The sequence below is a fragment of the Anguilla anguilla genome, chromosome 15 (genome assembly GCF_013347855.1).
Source record: "Anguilla anguilla isolate fAngAng1 chromosome 15, fAngAng1.pri, whole genome shotgun sequence".
NCBI classification, from domain to species: Eukaryota; Metazoa; Chordata; class Actinopteri; order Anguilliformes; family Anguillidae; genus Anguilla; species Anguilla anguilla.
Genome location: NC_049215.1, coordinates 25,784,255 through 25,804,104, shown reverse-complemented (window position 1 = coordinate 25,804,104; position 19,850 = coordinate 25,784,255). Strand labels below are relative to the sequence as shown.

At 43.2% G+C, this 19,850-nt stretch overlaps 1 protein-coding gene across 5 annotated transcripts in view; it reads left to right on the top strand.

The window, feature by feature from the left end:
• LOC118213742 (rho GTPase-activating protein 20-like) overlaps positions 1–19,850 on the top strand; it is a 67,977-nt gene that overhangs the window by 43,129 nt on the left and 4,998 nt on the right. For 4 of the 5 annotated variants that reach the window (XM_035392845.1, XM_035392844.1, XM_035392843.1 and 1 more), the window contains 12 exons: positions 1,996–2,075; positions 8,062–8,232; positions 8,631–8,780; positions 9,399–9,440; positions 9,841–9,925; positions 11,484–11,561; positions 11,878–11,944; positions 12,199–12,372; positions 13,514–13,692; positions 14,619–14,783; positions 16,233–16,348; positions 17,242–17,431. In XM_035392845.1, the coding sequence (XP_035248736.1) occupies positions 1,996–2,075; positions 8,062–8,232; positions 8,631–8,780; positions 9,399–9,440; positions 9,841–9,925; positions 11,484–11,561; positions 11,878–11,944; positions 12,199–12,372; positions 13,514–13,692; positions 14,619–14,783; positions 16,233–16,348; positions 17,242–17,431 (1,497 nt within the window). The remainder of the gene's footprint in view (positions 1–1,995; positions 2,076–8,061; positions 8,233–8,630; positions 8,781–9,398; positions 9,441–9,840; positions 9,926–11,483; positions 11,562–11,877; positions 11,945–12,198; positions 12,373–13,513; positions 13,693–14,618; positions 14,784–16,232; positions 16,349–17,241; positions 17,432–19,850) is intronic. The other variant, XM_035392846.1, reaches the window with a different exon arrangement.

Genomic DNA, 19,850 nt, shown 5'->3' with positions numbered 1-19,850 from the left:
ACCACATTTTGTGATACATTACAGTGTTTGCCTGGAAAATTTGCTGGATTGTAGCGAACATTTAAATGCATATGTCCAACCGTGCTACGTCAAGGGGAGGACCCTAATCTCTGCAAGTGTTTGAAAGCTGAACATATTTTTATTATGTGGTATTGCAGTGCGTGTGGTATGCTCTTTGTTCTTTAGAACTTTTTTCCAATTGAGATGTGCACGGGCTCTGCCTCAAAATTAAATCTTGAGAGGAAGGATTAGCAATCCTTGGAGTCAATACTTTCCCACATTTAATGCCTCTTAACCCTTAAAGGTGTAAAATCACAAATTTGTGATTGGAATGTTCTTTACTGAACATGCATATTGTGTCTGAATCTTGCTAGAAGTAGAAATACTAAATTGTATTGTTTCAGTCACCAGAGAAAGCAGACAATGTTACATGCAGTATCAGTATACAGGGTGTACATGTCATGGGGTGTTTATCCCTTTGTGTTTCAAAACCATTGTTTTGATGATCCTGGGTATCAGGAGGAATTTCACACTTTTTAGCAGCAGAATTTTATAAAGTAATGTCCCACTAATGTAGAGTCTATTTCAGATGTTTTAGGAAATTGTCTGAAGCGCATGATCTGCATATCTTTAAAAAAAAATTGTTTTCACACCCATGCTTGTGTAATGTCTAATTCCTCTCAATGACCCATATTTTCAAGTGAAATTGTCCTGCATTGATTCAGCTTATTTCATGGCCTCATTAAAACAGATGATGTCAACTGGCACCAACACATAGGCATCCAATAAGGTGTGAATCCGGTAGTAAATTTTCTTTGTGTATTAAAAAAAAAAGAAACGTAATATCTTTATGTATGTCTCGGACTGTCATGCGGTGTGTGAATGAAGGCTGTGGCTTCAGCGTAGGATTGCTTACGTCTCGTAATCTTTCCGTGGAATGCTGGATGCTTCCTGCTGGAAGTCGGAAGACTCCGCTTCCCATACTTCTCTTTGATGATTGCCCAGCGAAGGCAGCCTGATTTTCAAACCGCAGCCTTGTGGCTTTGATCCTCTGGGCGAGGCACTGCTGCTTTTTAAAAAAAAAAAAAAAAAAATTTTTTTGAAGAACAGCGGAGTTAATGTTGAGGAAACTGAGGTCATATCATCACTGAATCATGACTGGCCACTCAAAGCGGAATTAGTGAGATTTTTTTTTTCCAGAATCTGTTGATGCTTCACAATGATAATGCGTAACATGAGGGCCTCAGGAAGAGGTGCAATTTCTTTGGGTTTGCTTGGCTTGTCATTTTTGCCAATTTGAGTTAGAAAACAATGCCTTTTTTCCTCTTATTGATTCTTTCTTATAAAAACCTTTTCTAAATTGCACAATATCAGCTTGGCTGACTTTCTCTACTCGTGAATAAAATGCCTTACACAGTGTATCCAATGTGTATCATATATGTATATGGATATATGATACATTATGTAAAAATGTACATGCAATGCTAGCATGAAAACAATACTAATCTTTGCTCAGTTCTCCCCTTGGAAGACTCACTGACACTTTGGGCCTGTTCCTACAATGAAGGAAATTCCTTTTGGGAATGCAAAATTCAGGGTATTGTTAAAGAGATTATGGTTTGCCTTAGGATGTCCCAAGAAAAATGATAAATGAGGAACGTGTACTCTTACAAGCTCAGAGTTCCCATTCTTTCTGTTCACAATACCTGTGTATAATGCTATATTGTTTGCTTATGTCTGGGAATGTTGCAAGCGTATGCTTGCAAGAGACAGTGATGTGTTTCTCTTATTAATTTTGTACAGACTTTTAACCAAACACAATGAAAATTTCAGCCCATAAAAGATCTGCAAAATTCTGCTTCTGAGAATTTGGCAGCCTTGCACCCCTTAAACAGTGCAAGGGCTTATTATTTTTTTCAATGGGACATGGAGTGTTTTGATCTGTGCATTTAAAAATCACATCACGCTGTCTTTGTCTCTCTTTCCCTTGCTCAGAAGATGAAGGCACAGCGGCGGCAGTCTGCCCCGTCCCTGGTCATCAGCAAAGCACTCACAAAATCCAGGACCATCTCCAGGTACAGTTACTCATCAGCCAGTTTCAGCACGGACCAATCAGAAACCAGCATCCTGGAATTTTACTCTGTGCTCAGTTAGATTCCGTTAGGGACTACATTAAATGGCGTGTTGACTTTTGCAGCGCAGTGCTAGTTTAGTTTGTTCAGGAGCTGCGAATGGCTGGGTGACAGTGATGGTGGAGGAGCTTTCTTAAAGACAAGGAGCTGGTTTTTCTGCTGTTTTCATTTCTGACCCTTGTCAGTTGTAAGGAGCACTCAGGGGTCATTGGACAAGGCATTTTGCTGAGATTTCGTCACCTCATTCTTTGCTGGGATTGACTTGGATGGTCATGTGACGCCCCTGGGGCAAGGGTCACTTGATAAAAATGGCCTGGTTGTCAAAGCTCAATCATTTGAGTGAAATCTTAAGTGGCTTAGGTGAGCAAATAAGCAGACAATTACCCAGCAGAACTTTCCTTCCCTTCTTTGAAAATCCACTCTGTGACTGGACTTGCTTTCTGTTGGCTGAACGGTGCCTGGGTTTGTCCTGCCGTGATCCATCAGAGCTCGGCCCTTACACCAGCCGTCATCACGTCATTGCAGAAGGACTGCATTCCTTCGTAGTCCTGCTGCTCTGGGCCAATGCGGTGTGTCGCTGGTAACGCGGAACATGGTGGCGCAGTTTCTCCGGCCACGTCACTGCCGACATTTTTCTGTCGAGATCATGACCCGTTTGTCCAGCCACAGACCTTGGTGTTGCCCGGAGTAATTGCCATGTTATTTCAGGATGCCATATTGGGACTGGCGTCAGTGGCTTTACGTTTCCGTGTCTGTTCAGAACTTGTGGAGGTTTTTTTTTTTTCAGGAAAGCCTTTCCTCCTGAAATAACCCCTGAGTTTGTCCAGTTTTACCGAACCCAGACACTTACAGTGAGGTTAAACGCATCTGTGCTGCCGATCTTTGCCAAGACAAAAAGGTTCCTAGAGACTTTCTGAAGTTTGTAAGTGTCGTCTGTTGTCGAATGTAAATGTCTACCTGACCAAAGTTATTAGGCTACATCTCAATTTTGAAGATGAGTGACATGTAAAATCTCTTGATTACTGCCGAGCTTAAAGTCTGCAGAGAGCTGTGTTTAGTTCCCTGTTTTGTCCACAGTTCACCTGGAAGTCAGGCTCCTGAAATCATTCAGTGCTCTGTTCTACCGCAACCCAGAAGACTTCTCTCCTTTCTGGTTTACAATGAGTGACAGTGCTCACACAGTTAGCGTCCGTGGGTCATCAATCACTCTGTACACAATGGGAGAAACTCAGTGTTCTGGACTGTGTTTGCCTCGTTAAAGCACTTTTCAGATTACTGGTGACCTGTGTCGCCCCAAGCTACCTCCTGGCACAGATTCATCTTTGGAATCTTTTTTACCCCCCAAAATCCAAGCCAGTGTAAACTGAGCCTGGACTACTATACCCCCTCACAGTACTGTGCTGATTGTATTCATTTCCACTCAAAGTCAATGTGTTATACAATCTTGATGGATTATTTTTATTGCCACTGCTTCTGTTCTGTTTTGGACCGGGGACCTTGTTAAGTAGAGATTTATTTGTGTTTTTGTTAGATTACCCTCTATGAAATTGAAAGCTCTTTGTTCTTTGAGTGGAGTCAAGTGCTCTGTTTCTGATAAAAATAAATTGCTGATATTAAAAAAGGGCCTGTTTATGGTATGAGGAAAACAGGTACAGGTGGCTTTTGGGTGCTGAGACTGGTGTGTAGAATGAAGGAAGCCTTGTACAAATGTAATGTTATGCATGATATATCAGTCTGATTTATATCTTTTATGTATAATATATATCAGTCTGATTTATCTGTGTTCTGTACGATATATCAGTCTGATTTACATCTGATATGTATGATACTGTATATCAGTCTGATTTCATATCAGTCCCATAAAGGTCTGTGTTTTATCTCTGGAGGCTTTGTTGTTTCCAATGCCATACAATTCAGAACTCAAAACCCTAAACCCCTAAGCTGCTAATGCAACAATAATAGCAGCGCATAGCATATTTATATAACCAGGAATTTTACTGGTGTACATTCCACCTTTTTTCTTTTGGTTTTGAATGTCCAGGTTGTATTTCAGCCCAGTGCTGCTACGTGCGCTGTCAGTTCATGACACTTCAAACAATGGCGTGCTCTCCCCCAAAACACCTGAGGTCATTTTCTGGTTCTTTCTAAGCTGCAGTCACACCGATCTCACCCAGATATTGAGCCAGAGGAGGAAGTTTCCTGTGCAGCTGAGCAGGTGGACAATGGAAATCCTCACAACCAGGGGGGGGGTTTGGGGTGCGATGAGACATGTTCATCCTACTGACTGAAATCCCCCCCTCCCTGGACTGCAGTGCTGACAGTTATACACCATGCCCTGCAGGGCTTTTAGGCCAGCTGTGGGTAACACTGGCACAGTCTGGGTGCATTACTAGACCTTGGCGCCCAGTCACATAACCCAGCAGTACCTTAACAGGATGAGCCATTCAATAGCCTGAGGTATTTTCATGTGTATAGCAGATGACCTTGCTTTCAGCAGCCTTATCAAATGCATTAACTCTGCACTGAGACCTGCAGTACCACAGTCTAATGGGCAGTCTCTCCATGAATACTCCCAAAGATGGGGTTCTGCGTGCCAATCCCCAGTAGTTACATGTCTTCTCCGTCCATTACACACATCCTCATTCTCACACTCTTATTGATAACGTTAGACAACATAATCAGTAAATAATAATTATTGTTGTTATTATTATTATTATTATGGTCCAAGCACCAATAGTGCGATGTCTCCTATTGTAATTGTTTGAATTTTTCAGAATTATTATAGTTACTGCAATGGGAGTCTATGGTAGCCCATAGAACTGTTTAGTGGATTTTTGTGAAATCTGGCATACTGATAGAGGACAGCCCAGAATATCCAGATATTCCAGAAGTTTGGGATCAATTCATCCATCCCTCAAGCATCACCAACAGGCCAAATTTAACACTGAATTTTTTAAACTTCTGAACCGTTTGGCCTACAGTCAGGATTCGTTCCACATGATCCTTTGGTCCTGCTTGAAGCCATTCACCACCGTGAACTTCCACCATATTGGATTTTCTGCCATTTTACATTTTTTTGAAAAGCACATTTTACAGATCTGAAACACTTCATAATATGGTGGGCCAGAGACCCATTTAAGCCTCCCGCAATGTGGCAGACTATCCTGGAAAATCCACAGAAAGAACAGCCCGTCCTGAAGAAAACCCTTATGTTAATGCGGTAATGTCAGTGAACAGGAACCACAGCAGGACAATAAAAGTTTGCAAACACTGTTTAAATATCAAATGAATGTAAGTTGTATAAATGTGCAAGTAGTAAAGGCATACTATTTATGCAACATCACAATTCATGCACGAGAGGATAGAGACTGGAAATTCCTTGAGACCACAAATCTAAAAGTGCCAACCTATGCAAGTACAAACAGCTTTGAGTCAGCAGAAATAAACTAAATTGTAAAATAAATACAATTCTCCCACTTGGAACAATGAAACTAGAGCCCACATAGATGTTACAGTTGTTGGGCAGTAAAGTAGTTACACACACACAAAGGAAATTGCTCCACAAAACTCACATGGATCCAATTGCAGAAGTATTGACACAGAAACCTAATTTTCTCAGTCTCTGAATTCTGCAGTGATCCATTTCAGAGTGGATGCAAATGCAGAATGCATCGCAGTGAAGATGTGGTTTTCCATTGTGATACTTGGCCCTTCATGCTCCCACTTAACTGCATGCATGCAACGTCTCTAATATATTTTTGTCTCGAGCGGGAGTCTTTTATTTTGTTTACAGGCATGCTGTAGATATGGAGCCAGATTCCTACTGTATGAAGGGCTGTGTGTGTGTGTGTGTTAGAGAGAGAGTGAGAAAGAGAAAGAGGGATAGAGAGAGAAATTGGCTAATGTATGATGCAAGTTGCAGTTCTGAAGGAGCAGTTTTGAGAATGGGGTCAGAGGAGTTCTATGTAATTAAGTGAATCGCCTCCTTTGATGCACAGCAAAGCACTGCTATCAAAACAAGTAAAACAAATAAGAATTTGTGGCAGATTAACTAAAGGAAGTAGGTGCAGCACTGAACTGGTATTCAGTGCAATAGGGTTCAATGTGAAGTTAATGACTAAACAGGATTAATTATGGAAATGATACAGGCAGTCTGTAATTGTTGCAGCTGTTATACCACTTTTAATCAACAAAAGGTATATGTATTATGAGAACTATATAGTGTAATAGTTTATAATTGTAAATATGAAGAGGGTCTAGATTGCAGAAATGCTGGTAAATTCATGACCCATGTATAACATACTTTACATGCATATTTTGTATGTATGAACATAAAATGCATGTTGTGTGTACATACACACTACTGTAGCAGCATTGATATAAATACACTAATTATAGACCATAACTAGTACTGTATTACTATTTTCATTCTTCTTACTTTATAAGTTCATAAAACTACTGCAAAAGGGATAATTTAGTGAGGCTGTGTACTATTATTACAATTATGAACCCCATATATCAAGTAGTTAATTATACAGCAACAAGGTAATGAGTTAATGTACATAAAATAAATAGATTGAGTTTTACAATTCATGCAAATTTTGCTGCCGGTTGCTCCAGTTTCTCATGGTCAACAGTAGTTTTGAAGGGAATTCTCCCTGGGATTAGACCGTTATCACTTGGAAGTGTGTGGAGACGGGTCACAGTGCAGTCTATAAACAGGAAAGGACGGAGCCCTCCAACTATTTCCTTTCTTCTTCACAAAACTGCATTTTTCCCCCCTGCGGTTCACCCATGGTTGAGATTGAGGTCTCTCGTTCCTAAACTCTTATACCCTTGGTATACCCCTTTCACCCTGGTAGAAGGGGTATTCAGGATGTATTATGGACATTACACTAATGAGGGGTCTCTTTGCCTTCTCTTATTAAGGAAGTCATTCACAACCTTCCAGAAGGTGACTCCGAGCCTTTTGACAGCGCGGCTGACTGATGTCGTCTCAGTCGTGGGGTTATCTCGTGAGCTGTTTTCTCTGAAAATCAGCGTTTGCCCAGAGGGACATATTTTTCATCCTGAATGACCCATTCCTGCAATGCCTCTGACATCAGACCTGAAATGTCTGGCATAGACCATGCGTTGCCTACTAGCTCTCCTTCTACTTCAAACAACTGCACACATCATGATATAGTAACTGTATGTTATAACCTCACGTCATGACCTCACTGTACTATATGACCTCACATTATAACCTCCCCCTAACAAGGTGGATATGTTATTACAGCTGTGCACCTTATGTTTGCAATCTCCATCTGCATCGTTGGATGTCCATTACCGTATTATGTCACACAGCGGTAATGATTGATGTGGCATAAGCAGTATTCAGTTTTTTTTTTTCCCCCTCCTCCTCGCCCTGGTTGGGTGTTTCCCGCTCCACCGATGGCTACCATGGTAACCCTGCATAGCGCTTTGCTGCAGGTGCTGAGGATATTAAGGACTTAAAGAATTGAAATCACTCCCGTATTACTGCACCGGAACCAGTACCAGAACCAGCTGAGCCTCACAATAATGCTTTGGCATATCAAGGATAAACGGTCTAAATATACACAGGGATTTCACCTGTTAAGTCCTTGGATGCAAGTAACCTTGTTAGAGCAGATTTGTCAGTACACTGGCGATTTAGTCCCTCTGTGCCTATGAATTGCCAAATTAAGTGTCCGCATTAAGGGATGACTTGTGCTTGGATTTAGAGGCTATGGCATTAAAACAGTACCAATACACAAGGCTTTTATCTTCCGAATGTATTACTAAATCCTCTGTTTAATTCTGTGTCAGCCCAAAGTACGTTCTGTCATCTGTTGCCTAATGAAGACCCAGATTTTGAGAATGACCCTGATTGGTGATATTACTTGATGAGGAATGTTTGTTTTTTCAGGGAGAACTGCCTGTCTCCCATCAGCCCGGAGTCCTGTCCCCTAGTCCAGTCCTTTTTGACCCCGTCTCGGACGTTTGTCACGCACGGACACGCCCAGCTGAAGACGGGCCTTCAAACACAGGAACGCTACCTCTTCCTCTTCAACGATATCCTCCTCATTGCCAAAGCTAAGTAAGTCATTCACAGAGAGAGAGAGAGAGAGACAAAGAGAGAGTTAGGGCAGCGTCCAAGTGTAAGAGCTGTGGGCGTTTCTTTCCTGCTCACAAAGTTCTGGAGTCAAATCCCTGTCCTTATGAAAACAATTTTGCCCTGAGGTTACACTCTGTTGGGCTCGATAATGGGGTTCACTGTCTGGGGACCAGCATTGTAATGTTGATTCAGTGTCACTGCAAAGTTCTGAGAGTGTGATCCGTTCACCAAGTTTGTCTCCAAGGCAACATGTGACAGTGGAGGGGGGGGGGGGGGGGGGGGGAGGGGAGAGATGTTACTGAGTTAAGTTCCAGGTTGAGCAACGCTGTGTCACACTGAGAGTGCGCTCAGAGTGTGTAACGGACCCCTGTCATATTTAGGTCCTCGACACACTTCAAGCTGAAGGCCCAGGTGCGTGTGTGTGAGATGTGGACAGCCAGCTGTGTGGAGGAGGTGTGTGAGGGCAGCATGCACCCAGAGAGGAGTTTCGTCATGGGCTGGCCCACCTGCAACTGCGTGGCAACCTTCAGGTAGGCTGTGTGAACACCTGTGCTTCTCTGTCTCTTCCTTGCATAAACATGTGCAGGAACAGACACTACCCATAGCACATTTGTTTCTAATATCCTTATATCCTGCCATACATCACGTTTGATTGATCTGTTCCTGTTATGGAACTTTCTCTAATGACCAAAGAAGAACAACTACTAAAATGAAATAAATAATTTTAGTTGCAAATTAAGCATATGAGGAGAAAGCCTGCATTTCAGACTCTACCATAATTTTGTCCTTTGTCTCTTGGCCATAAATGTCCCACTGGTAGTCCTGCATTTTGATATTCATTACCCTGTTCTTGTTCTTCTATAACATATTTTTTATCATAGTATAATGTCTTTGGTAACTTCTGTTATAATGTCTATGATAGAGAAAGTATTAAACAATTAAACTTTATTTTTGAGCCTGAACTATCCAGTCTCTATGGAGTGTTAAGATACCAGAGTGATAGTGCTTTGTCAGGACTATAAAACATATTTCCTCTATGATTTAAGTGGGAGGATTGATTGCTCTTTTACAACTTATGTAAGAGTACAGAAGAATGTCCTGGGTTTCCTTTCCCAAATTGTGTTCTTTCAATTTTTTTCTTCTCTTAGTTCTGTGGAACAGAAAGAGAGATGGCTCTCCTTCATCCAAAGGTAATCAACTGAGATTGTAACACAAGCAGGTCAAAGGTTGCTCTCAGTTATGTTTCTACTGAGGTATTTTGTGATGTGCAATTATTAAATGCAATAATTGCTCCAATTCATTACTCAAAAGTAAATGGATAGTGGTTAAATTATGTGGTCTGTGTAATATCTAATTGCTTAACTGAATCAGCATGTTTAATTAACTCGCAGAAACAAGCATAATGTCTTACAGCAGTTTTGGAGATCACTAAACTCACCAAGCCCAAATTTAAGATAGGTGTTGACTAGTCAAAGAAGCTAAATATACTGTATGTTGTTGTTTGTTTTGTACATATTTTTGCTTATTTATTTAAACATATTTGTTCTGTGATTTTTTTTTTGGCACTGATTTTTTTGTCTTTTTTTTCAGCCGAATAACAGAAGAGAAAGAAAAAGATGATCCCAAAACAATTTCTCTTAAAATATTTGCAAAAGACATTGGGAACTGTGCAAGTGTAGGTATTTTTAAGGTTCTTTTGAGTGTCTACATGTTGAGTGTGTATGTAGGTAGTACAACAGGTTTGCATGCTTGTTGTGCGTGTATTTATGAGTGCATATCGTGTGTATGTATTATGTCTGTGTGTATTCTAGCTATCTCTCGCTGCAGTGATGCAGTACCTAGACCTGGCTGTGATTATCCCAGGGTCGTTTCTAAGGGCAGGGTGTCCCAGCAGCTTAATCTGTCACTGGACACAAGTGTCCTTGACCACTAGTCATGTGTCACAGGACAACAGATGCTCCTGCGAACACTCGGCCATCCAAACGTAATCTGCCCCTGCAAGTAGGACAGCCCCCATCCTATCAATGCCCAGAGTTGTGTGACAGTTACCAAAATTCAAGGTCAGTGTCTGAAGAGCTTGTAGAGCAGGCACACGGGGAGGGGGGGGGGGGGTGGCTCTGGGTGCCTGAGTACCTGCCCGTTTTACCCCAAGTGACCAATGTGCCCCTTAGATTTTATTTTAAAAAATAATAATATTTGTATTATTATTGCTGCAGTCATTTCATTCATTCTGGGTGCTGTAACAAAACAGTTTTTCTAGGTTGCTGGCCCTCAAAAGGACAAACAGCCCTGTTGCCATGTCTCCAGTTCATCAGGTTTTAAGATAACCCCCAGACTGAATGATGCCTCTATTAAAAAAGCATTTACCCAAATGAACAAAAGCTCCAGAACATTGCGTTTTAATATTTAGTCATAATATTTGCCATGTGGGGACTACTTTTGCAAGATAATTAAATAAAATAAACGGTAATGCACTGCATCACCATCTAAATCAACAGCTGTGTATGAAACCAAAGTAGAGCACTCATAATCCGTACAGGCTGTACGTGATCCTCATTTGTTATTACGTGAGCTAGCCAGCACACACAGGTATGTTTTTATGTAGGCTTGGGGGTGATTTTATAAAAGTCCAATTATAAGAGTACTCCTTTGCTCATAATAAACTAAGCGTAGGTTTTATGCCCGGGTGTAACAAAAAGACAGATTATGTAAGTGTGTAAATATTTCCCATTGATTCTCAGCTGCATTTAATGAGATAGACTAGGTGTGCATCTAGCTGCTGTGACTGGTACCCGATTTAACAGGCCCTCTTGTAAAGCTTATTTTTTGTTGATGGGTGTGTGTACTTGATGTTCACAGCTGTGTTGGGCAGAATCAACGGTTTCCAACGGTTGTATATTCCAATATTCTCATTTATCGTCAATGTCGACCATATAAGTCAGGCCTCAGGGCACTATGGCCAAACCTACATGAGGGGAAGCCTATTAACACAAGTCCATCTGCATTACCTTTGAGAGCTGAGGTATAAATGCATAGGTGTGTAATGTTATGCTGTCCTCCATCAATGCTATCTCAACCCCCACCCCACTACAGTGGTGTCTGTGACTATAGCAAGCTGCTCATACATCTGCATATAGCAACCAAACCCACTTATAGGGGTGTTCCAGAAAAGTGACTGTTACACCCTCACACATTTAAAATCCTGTGTTTTTTCCCATATGGTTTTCTTCCAGGCCAAGACCCTGCCTGTCAGCCAATCAGACTGCGCTACAGAAGTCATCCACATGGCGCTGGAGCAGTTTGGGATTGTGGTGAGCGTTCCCCAGTGTGCCATATTTACAGGGTGATCCTGGCCCTGCTCTGTTCCTCATTACTGAAACACACTCTAGCAGCAGCCTTTGTGAAAGCCTGCACTATAATATTGTCATCTCAGCAATGGTGCCAGTGACAGGACTGGTGTTAATGTGCTGTAGTTTCTAAGGTGTTTGTTAAGCCCAGTTCAGACCAAAGATTCGCAATAAGTGAGGTCAGGCAAAAGTGCATGCTCATGAAAAAGCACTTTCACATGTTAGTTTGTATGTGTAAGGTGACTGTTTTAATCTTTTGCTCTTGGTCTGTCCTGCGCAGGGCTGCGTGAAAGACTACCAGCTGTGGGTGAGCTCCCGAAAGGACGACCCTCCCTACCCTCTCATTGGTGAATAGTTCAGATAACACTTAACAAAAATGTGCTTTTTCCTATTACCAATCTGAAGCTTTATTTGAATAGAAATTCTGATTGGCCAAGTAATGTTTTTTTTCAAGAGGTGATTGTACTCCGGAATTTTAACATGGTACCTTTTCTCAGAACATGATGCTCCACCAGCTCTCCACACTGTGTGGAAAACAATGTGCTGTATAATTTGAATGCGATTGAAGCACGACTGACCTTTGACCTTTGACCCCCAAAAGGGCACGAGTTCCCCCTCAGCATCAAAATGAGCCACGTCCGGGAGAAAGCCTCACAGGCCGGGAGAGTGAAGGACCCCGTCACCCCTCTGGACCTGCTGGGGCAGCTTCCCCTGGACACGCAGTGCCAGTTCATCCTGAAGGCCCGTCGAGTGGCAGCGGGGCAGATCTTAACGGGTACGGCTGTCTGCGCACGTCTGCAGGCCCCCTGAACCACCCCTCGTTTACTCACGGTCCTTCTGGAGAAAGAGACGGGCAAAGAGGGAGGGATTAGGGAGAGAGGGAGGCAGAAAAAGAGAGGGATCCAGAGTGACAGGGAGAGCGAGAGAGTGAGTGAGATCTCTTTGCATATTTTTCCAGAACCGCAGGGCTTTGCCGATGTAACCACAAGCCTTGCCTCAAATTCCTGCTAGTATAAGTCACATAATTAGATCTGTCTTCTTAAAAAACATTTTTAAAGATAATTATACATTGCATATTTCTCCCTACTTTATGGCTTTTTAATAATCAGTGTTATATAACAGGGGAAAGTCACAGGACACCTGACTGTTTACTGTTATCTGATCTCTGTTTTCCAAACTGTTCCCTTTACCCTGAACGTAGCTGCGTTGATGGGCTGTACTTGTAATAATATAAACAAATCGGTAGGCCCCGCACACTGGAACTCGATATGCCCCTTATCCAACAAAGTTCCCCTCCCATGTGGATCTTCGACTGGACGACCTGACGAAGATCGGCGCGGGTTCGAAAACATTGTTTAAGGAAGGCGTGTATCGAGTTCCGCACACACCTGCAGATTTGTCCCTGTTGTGGTTTCCCAGCCCTGCACCTGGCCTGACGTGCATATAATCACCAAATCACCGTTCCCTAAGCTGTACTTGTGATGATGCAACGCGTGACCGGTGACTCACTACATGCTAATCGGGCTTTTTGCTGGTGAAAACAATGTGGTTAAAAATTTCAAAATATTTTGATTGCAGAATGGACATCGTAGAATGCGTGTCAGCCACATTCTAATTTGTGTCTCCACAGTGGAATGCTAGAGTTGCTGGGCGTGTGCTTTTATTTTACAACCCCCCCCCCCCTCCCCCCTTCCCCCTCCCCCATCCAGCTCAACACAAACAGACTCAGCATTTAAGAAACAGACCGCGGTTCACCCAGTTCCCCTTAGAGCAGAAAAGGCCACTCTGCAGCCCAAACGCGTACGCAGAGCTGTGTGTCTGTCTCCGGTCCGCGTCTGAGCGGGATGAGGGTGTCTGGACACACGTTTCCCTCCCAGTCAATGCCCTCTTTCTCTCCCCCCCCTCTCCCCCCCCAGAGCCAGTGCAGAAGCCCCTCAGGAGGAAACGCTCCCTCATTAACTGGGCCTTCTGGCGCGGCTCCAGCTCCCAGCTGGACTGCCTGCCCCCGTCGCCCACGTCGCCCGCCCCGGGACGGCTCTTCGGCCTGCCGCTCAGCGCCGTGTGCGAGGGCGACGCCCTCCCCAAACCTGTCATGGTGAGCGTCCGTACTCCTCGAGCACCGGCAACGCTTTCTGCAGATACCTGTGGCAAAAAAAGAAGACTTCCAGCAGGCTGTCAGTCATACTTAGAATAATCCCGGAACAGTAGAGTAATACTTTACGGGCCAGTTTCACAGATGCACAATAAGCCTAGTCTAAGACTACATCAAATTTTTAATGGAGATAAAAAAAAAACTCAGTTTAGTACAGGATTAAGCTTAATCTGTCCGTGCAACAAGTCCTTCTATTTCTAAAAAGCATTTTCTTTAGAGTCAGTTATTTTAAGCCATTATGACGCTCAGATAATTAACATGTATAACCCTAAGCCCGGAAACAGACCTTATGTATGTACGCGAACGCGGATGCTTGGGCCACGCAAAGTTGATTTCATGCGTAGTTGCATTCTACTTGTCGCCTGAAATTCTTAACGCAACACAAGCGTGAACTGCAGTGTCAAGCGTCACAGCGAGGGGCGCTACATCGGGGGGAAACCGTCTTCTTCCACTTGTGCTTTCTGCCGCTCAGTCTTTCACAACTGCCCTTGATGGCCGCCTTGGGTTCATTAGCGCCACAAGGACATAGGAATGCATGTTGAGTGTATACAACCAGGGAGTGCGTTTTCAGCGCGTCGGCCTGCCATTGTCATTTGCGTGCATATGTTTCTAGTCTAAATCTCTGCCTCTCTCTCTCTCTCCCTCCCTCCCTTCCCCTCTCTCATTCTCTCTCTTTCTCTCTCTCTCCCTCTCCCTCTCCCTCTCTCTCTCTCTTTTCTCTCCCCCTCTCACCCTCTCTCTCTCTTTCTCCACCTCTCCCCCTCTCTCCCTCCCTTCCCCTCTCTCACCCTCTCTCTCTCTCTCTCTCCCCCTCTCTCCCTCCCTTCCCCTCTCTCTCTCTCTCTCTCTCTCTCTCTCTCTTCCTGCAGGACATGCTGGTGTTTCTCTACCAGGAGGGCCCGTTCACCCGCGGAATCTTCCGGCGCTCCGCCAGCGCCAAGGCCTGCCGCGAGATGAAGGAGCGTCTGAACGCCGGGGCCGACGGCCTCCCTCTCACCAGCGAGTGCATCTTCGTCACCGCCGCCGTCTTCAAGGTTAAAATGAGGGGATTGCGTGTTTTAAAAGGCTGTGATTCCTGCACGGTTCACCCGCTTTGGACGCTAACACCCTCAAATTAATGCTGACAGTCTGCACCGTATATTCATACTTTTATTCCAAATCCCATGTGCTGAAGTACAGAGCCAAAACAACTAAAAATTGTGTCACTGTCCCAAATACTTTTGCATTGAACTGCATATGCAAGTCACAAGGCTAACCTTCGATTGACTTTGACTTTGGATTCCATCACTGGCTTTGGTGATGACTCATAAACACTGAAACGCCTTTGAAGGCTCCGTAATGATCCTGCAGATTTATTGGTCCTCGCTCAACTTTTTTCAACCCCTCCATTCCTGGATGTACCTTCATCATGTCCCCTGCGGTTAGGACTCCGCCCCTGGCACGTCAGGGAAAGGCTGTGTATGCAGCTAACAAAAACAGCTGCACTTATCAGCACGGGACCGTGATACCATGTACAACAGTCTCCTGTCTGTCTTAGAACAGATATTTTTTTTTACAAAACATACAAGACAAGTTTATTCGTGGCTTTGTTTCTTTTTTTTTTTTTTTTTTGCTAATCGCACACATCTTTATTTGAGTTCTGCAGCTCAGGCTACAGCACCATGTGCAAGATGAGGTCACATTAGCAGCATATGGGAATTGATGACTGTTCAGTGCGCTATCTGGCCTGTCTTCTCCACATTAGTCAGCGTGATCTCCTCCTGCTGCATTTTTCCCAGCCACACATTGTATCGTTTAAAGCACCAGAGCGCCTCCACATCTCCGCTTTCTCAAGCACCACGTACCCCGCTCTCACAAGTGACAAACACAAGCTGGGAGATGAACCTGTTTTTGTTTGTTTGCTTCTTTTTTTTTTTTTTTTTACCCAGAGTGCCCTGTGTTTAGTGTTTCGTTTTGTGCAGATATATATTGTGCTCAGATATATTTCCTATATATTTCTACATTCCATATGTCTGAGAGGAACAACACTCATGTTACGCAGCAGTGTCGCTCACACGCTCGTCCTGTGGACAGCCGTTACGCAAAGTCCAATGGAATCAACTTCAAAATGTGGCTACACATTTTTGACAGAGTGATTTTTATGACAGATGCTGCTGTGATTCTGTATTGCCAAGCAGCAACTCGCATCTACTTACATTGATTTCTATTAGGATATCGTATGCCATATAGGATGGATGCAGTACAATGCTAGACAACCTGCATGGTGTAATGTTAACCTAACAAACAGCACTTTTTATTATATTTGTAAAGTAGTACTAGACAGATAACCTACCTTTATTCAGCTGTATAACTGCATACAGCTTTATATAACTGTAACATTATCCAATATATAAAATGTTAAAAGTGGACGGTACTATGATAAACTGTATGGTGGGGCGTGTTGTGTGTTGTAATCCTTTTCCTCTGGCTTTGTCCGTGCTCAGGACTTCCTGCGAAACATTCCGGGCAGCCTGCTGTCCCAGGACCTGTATGAGCAGTGGCTGGGGGTGATGGAACGTGCCGGAGAGTGTGACAAGGACAAAGTGCAAGCAGTACAGAGGTAACCCCACCCAAAAACACCCAAAACATGATTCGTATTCATTATAAATGAGCTTTTTGTGCCTCCTTGGTGATACTGCATTTTTTTATTACTGAGATTCTCCACTACTGATGTTCTCCATTACTGTACTTCACTCTGGATAAGAACATCTGGCAAGCGATTGTAATGTAATGTAACATAGTGCATTAATGATGAAGATGGCTTTCATTTTACCCTGTGCTACAGTGGTGGACTAGTATTTTAACTGACAAAGTGAACTGTGCCAGCTATCTGGTAAGGAGTCATAGAGGAGTCTGTAGAAGCCACAATATGGCTTTGAAGCTTGCTTAGGTAACCGTGATGGTCCAATTCCAGCTGACTCGCTTGCATTACTGAGGTGTTGCTGTGGTTTCTTTGGTTAACAAAAAAAATACCCAGACCGTGGGGGTCCTAAAATCCCACCTACACCACCCACGGTCTTGTTTATTTTTGGGTTCCTTTCTCACAATATCAGTTACTGCCCCCCAAAAACCGAGGCATGGCACCATGCTAGCTGACTGAAGAGGGGAAGAGGGAAGGGTGAGATGAGAGGAAAGAGAGACAAAAGGAGGGGGGGGGGGGGGTGATACAGAGAGAGGGTGCAAAGGTCATCAAGATTTTGTAACAGGAAAAGAAGTTTTTGCCAGTCTGTCAAAAAAACTAAATAAACAGAATGAGAAACAATAGAACCATGTATCTCATTCTGCCACACAAACCATTTCCTAGAAACAAAAAAAATGGCCTGGTACATACTGTCCCATCTCTAATATGAGAGGAAGCTCGTACCGAAGGTCACGGAAAATCAAAGATAAGAGATGCTGCGGATTGCCGTGGGAGGTAACGGAGCAGACGCCTGTCCCTCCACTCCCCCACAGGTTGGCTGAGCGCCTGCCCAAGGAGAACCAGCTGCTCCTGAGACACATGCTCGCCATGCTGCACTGCATCCAGTGCCACGCCCATCACAACCAGATGAACAGTTTCAACCTGTCCGTCTGCATCGCTCCCAGCATGCTCTGGGCCCCCGCCCCCTGCAGCCCGGACGTGGAGAGCCAAGGTACCAAGAAGGTGAGGCAGCAGGCTCCAGGGCTGGGAGTTTCTGTAATCTCCATTAAAACCTCTGCCTTTCAGTATTTCAACCAATCAGTGCTTCATGTTCCATTTGCATTTTTCAGTTCTTCCTCCCATGTCTATAACTGCTTGGGATGAAATATATAATTAAGCAATGCAGCACGAGAGGAGGGCTGTTGCGTGCATGCAGTCATGGCCTAAAACCCACCCAAAATAGGCCAATTAAAAAAAAATTCAATAAAATAATATAAACAGTTTTCGGCAAAATCAGTGCCATTCCTGAAGACCACCTTTTTTGCAGTAGCTAGCTAGCTCTGCTGAAACCTCATCCATCCCACAACCCTGTAGCCACAACTAAAGCTCTCTCCACACAGAAAAGAGCGTCATGCCCGGAAACATCCTGAGCACATCACAAAAGAAGAAATACAGGCAAAGGGGACGGATTTAGAAAAGGCACGTAATGACAGAGATAGCCAGGAGATAGATATGGCTGAACATGGTCATTTTATAATATTTTCGAGGTAAAGATTTGTAGTATGCCTTTAGACAAGACAGGAAAGCATGCCCTCAGCCAGCCTAAGCACGCAGAAGTAAGCCTGTGTCAGATTTACAGTCACTGTGGAACACGGTCTCCGCCAATCAGCATCCAGGATCGAAACAACCCCTTTTATAAATGCATTTCCAAACCAGAGCTATACTTTCACACCTGGAATCAAAACGACAAAAACGGAAATCCCAGGGCTAGGTGAGAAGACAACATGTCATCTTCCTGTGGTTGACAATGAAGCACACTGGCTTTCTTACCTAACAACTCCAGGTCCTTGGGCTTAATTCTGTGTTCCGGTTCCCCCAAGTGCTTTATTTTCCTTCCACAGTCTAAAGTCATGCTGGCTTGGCTAATTTGTATCTCTCAATTGTGTGCATGTGTATCCCTGCGCATGTTTGCATGTGATTGCTCACCAGGCCTGCACAATATTAAAGTTATTGTCTACTGATATATTGCCATAAATCCGTTTTCATACCCGCTGTAAAAGAACAAATTTGTCACACTTTCAGTTGACAAAAAACAAATATGCACCAAAAAAATAAAAAGATGTTAGCGTTGAGTTTTGCTTTTCAACAGAGAAACCGAAGAATTTTCTTTAGATTCCTGAGGGCAGCTCTCCTCGCAGAAACGGGAGTTTTGAGTCTTTTAGCCTAGTTTGTTTGTTTGTGTGTGCTGGCTTTCCATTGGCTCAGACACAGCACAGACCAAAAAAAACAAAAAAAAAAAAAAACACGATGTGGACATTCCACAGGAAAGAGCCAATCAAAGCCTGTGTGGTGAAGCGTAGGGGACTCTCATAGACCTCAGATCACACAGGAGCCTTTCTCTTCCTCTATTTCTTTCCCACATAATCCACAGATATAATTTAGATTCTTTTTTAGGCTAAACAGCGCAATGAGCGTCTGGCTTACGGGGTAAAAATAAAGTGTGTTTTTCATCCGCCTTTGACAGTAGCCAAACTGTGGTCTCGTTCTGCCCTTCAGGCAAAATGACAGTTGAGAAATGGAAGCTCTGAGCTACTGCTGAAGTTTATCGGAGATCCTCCTGCAGATAGGACTTGTGTGACTGCAGTTTTATATTTTACTTTCTATTTTTAATTACAAATAAATGCAAGCTATTTTTTTCTGAACAGTTTGATTTAAGATAATTCGGTGATTAATGAACTTGGCAGGCCAGAGGTTCTGGTGCTGAGGCTGAGAAACAGAAGCCAGGGGTTTAGAGTGCCTCTGTCTGCCAGGCTGGTCCTAGTGATGTAATATTATAGGAGCTGTTTATTCTCTATGGTATTTCAGTTAAAAACTCAATCCTACTCGAGCTACTGTGTGCCGTTCTGAGAGAGAGAGAGAGAGAGAGAGAGAGACCATCTTCTTCTTAGTCTTATCTTTCCTTCTCTTTCACCATTTTTCTAATACTAAGAAGTTTAAAAGAATTAGGCCCTTGAACAGAGATGCATGAAAAAGTCACAAAACATGCATATTACTTTTGTACATTTTAACTTCATAGGGGAAAAAAAGTAAAAGGATTGCAGAAATTGCAATTGTTTAAAATTTCAATATTTTTCACAAGAATAATCCTGACTTTTTACAAGTCTGACATTGCATTTGAACTTTGATGTTTCAAACTTTGAAACATCAAATTTCTGAACATCCTTGTTCTCTGAACAGATGTTTCCCTCTGTGGAGGTTATCTGGAGACTTATCTCTGTGAGGCATGAATTGTAGTCACCAAAATTAATCTAAGCATCTGTGCACACCATCCATATGAATCAGAGGGTGGTCGCAATAACAACAGAGAGGAAAAAAACGAGCAAAACTAGCCTACATTTTTCATATAAACAACTGCCGTTACATACATTAGTAGGAAACTTAA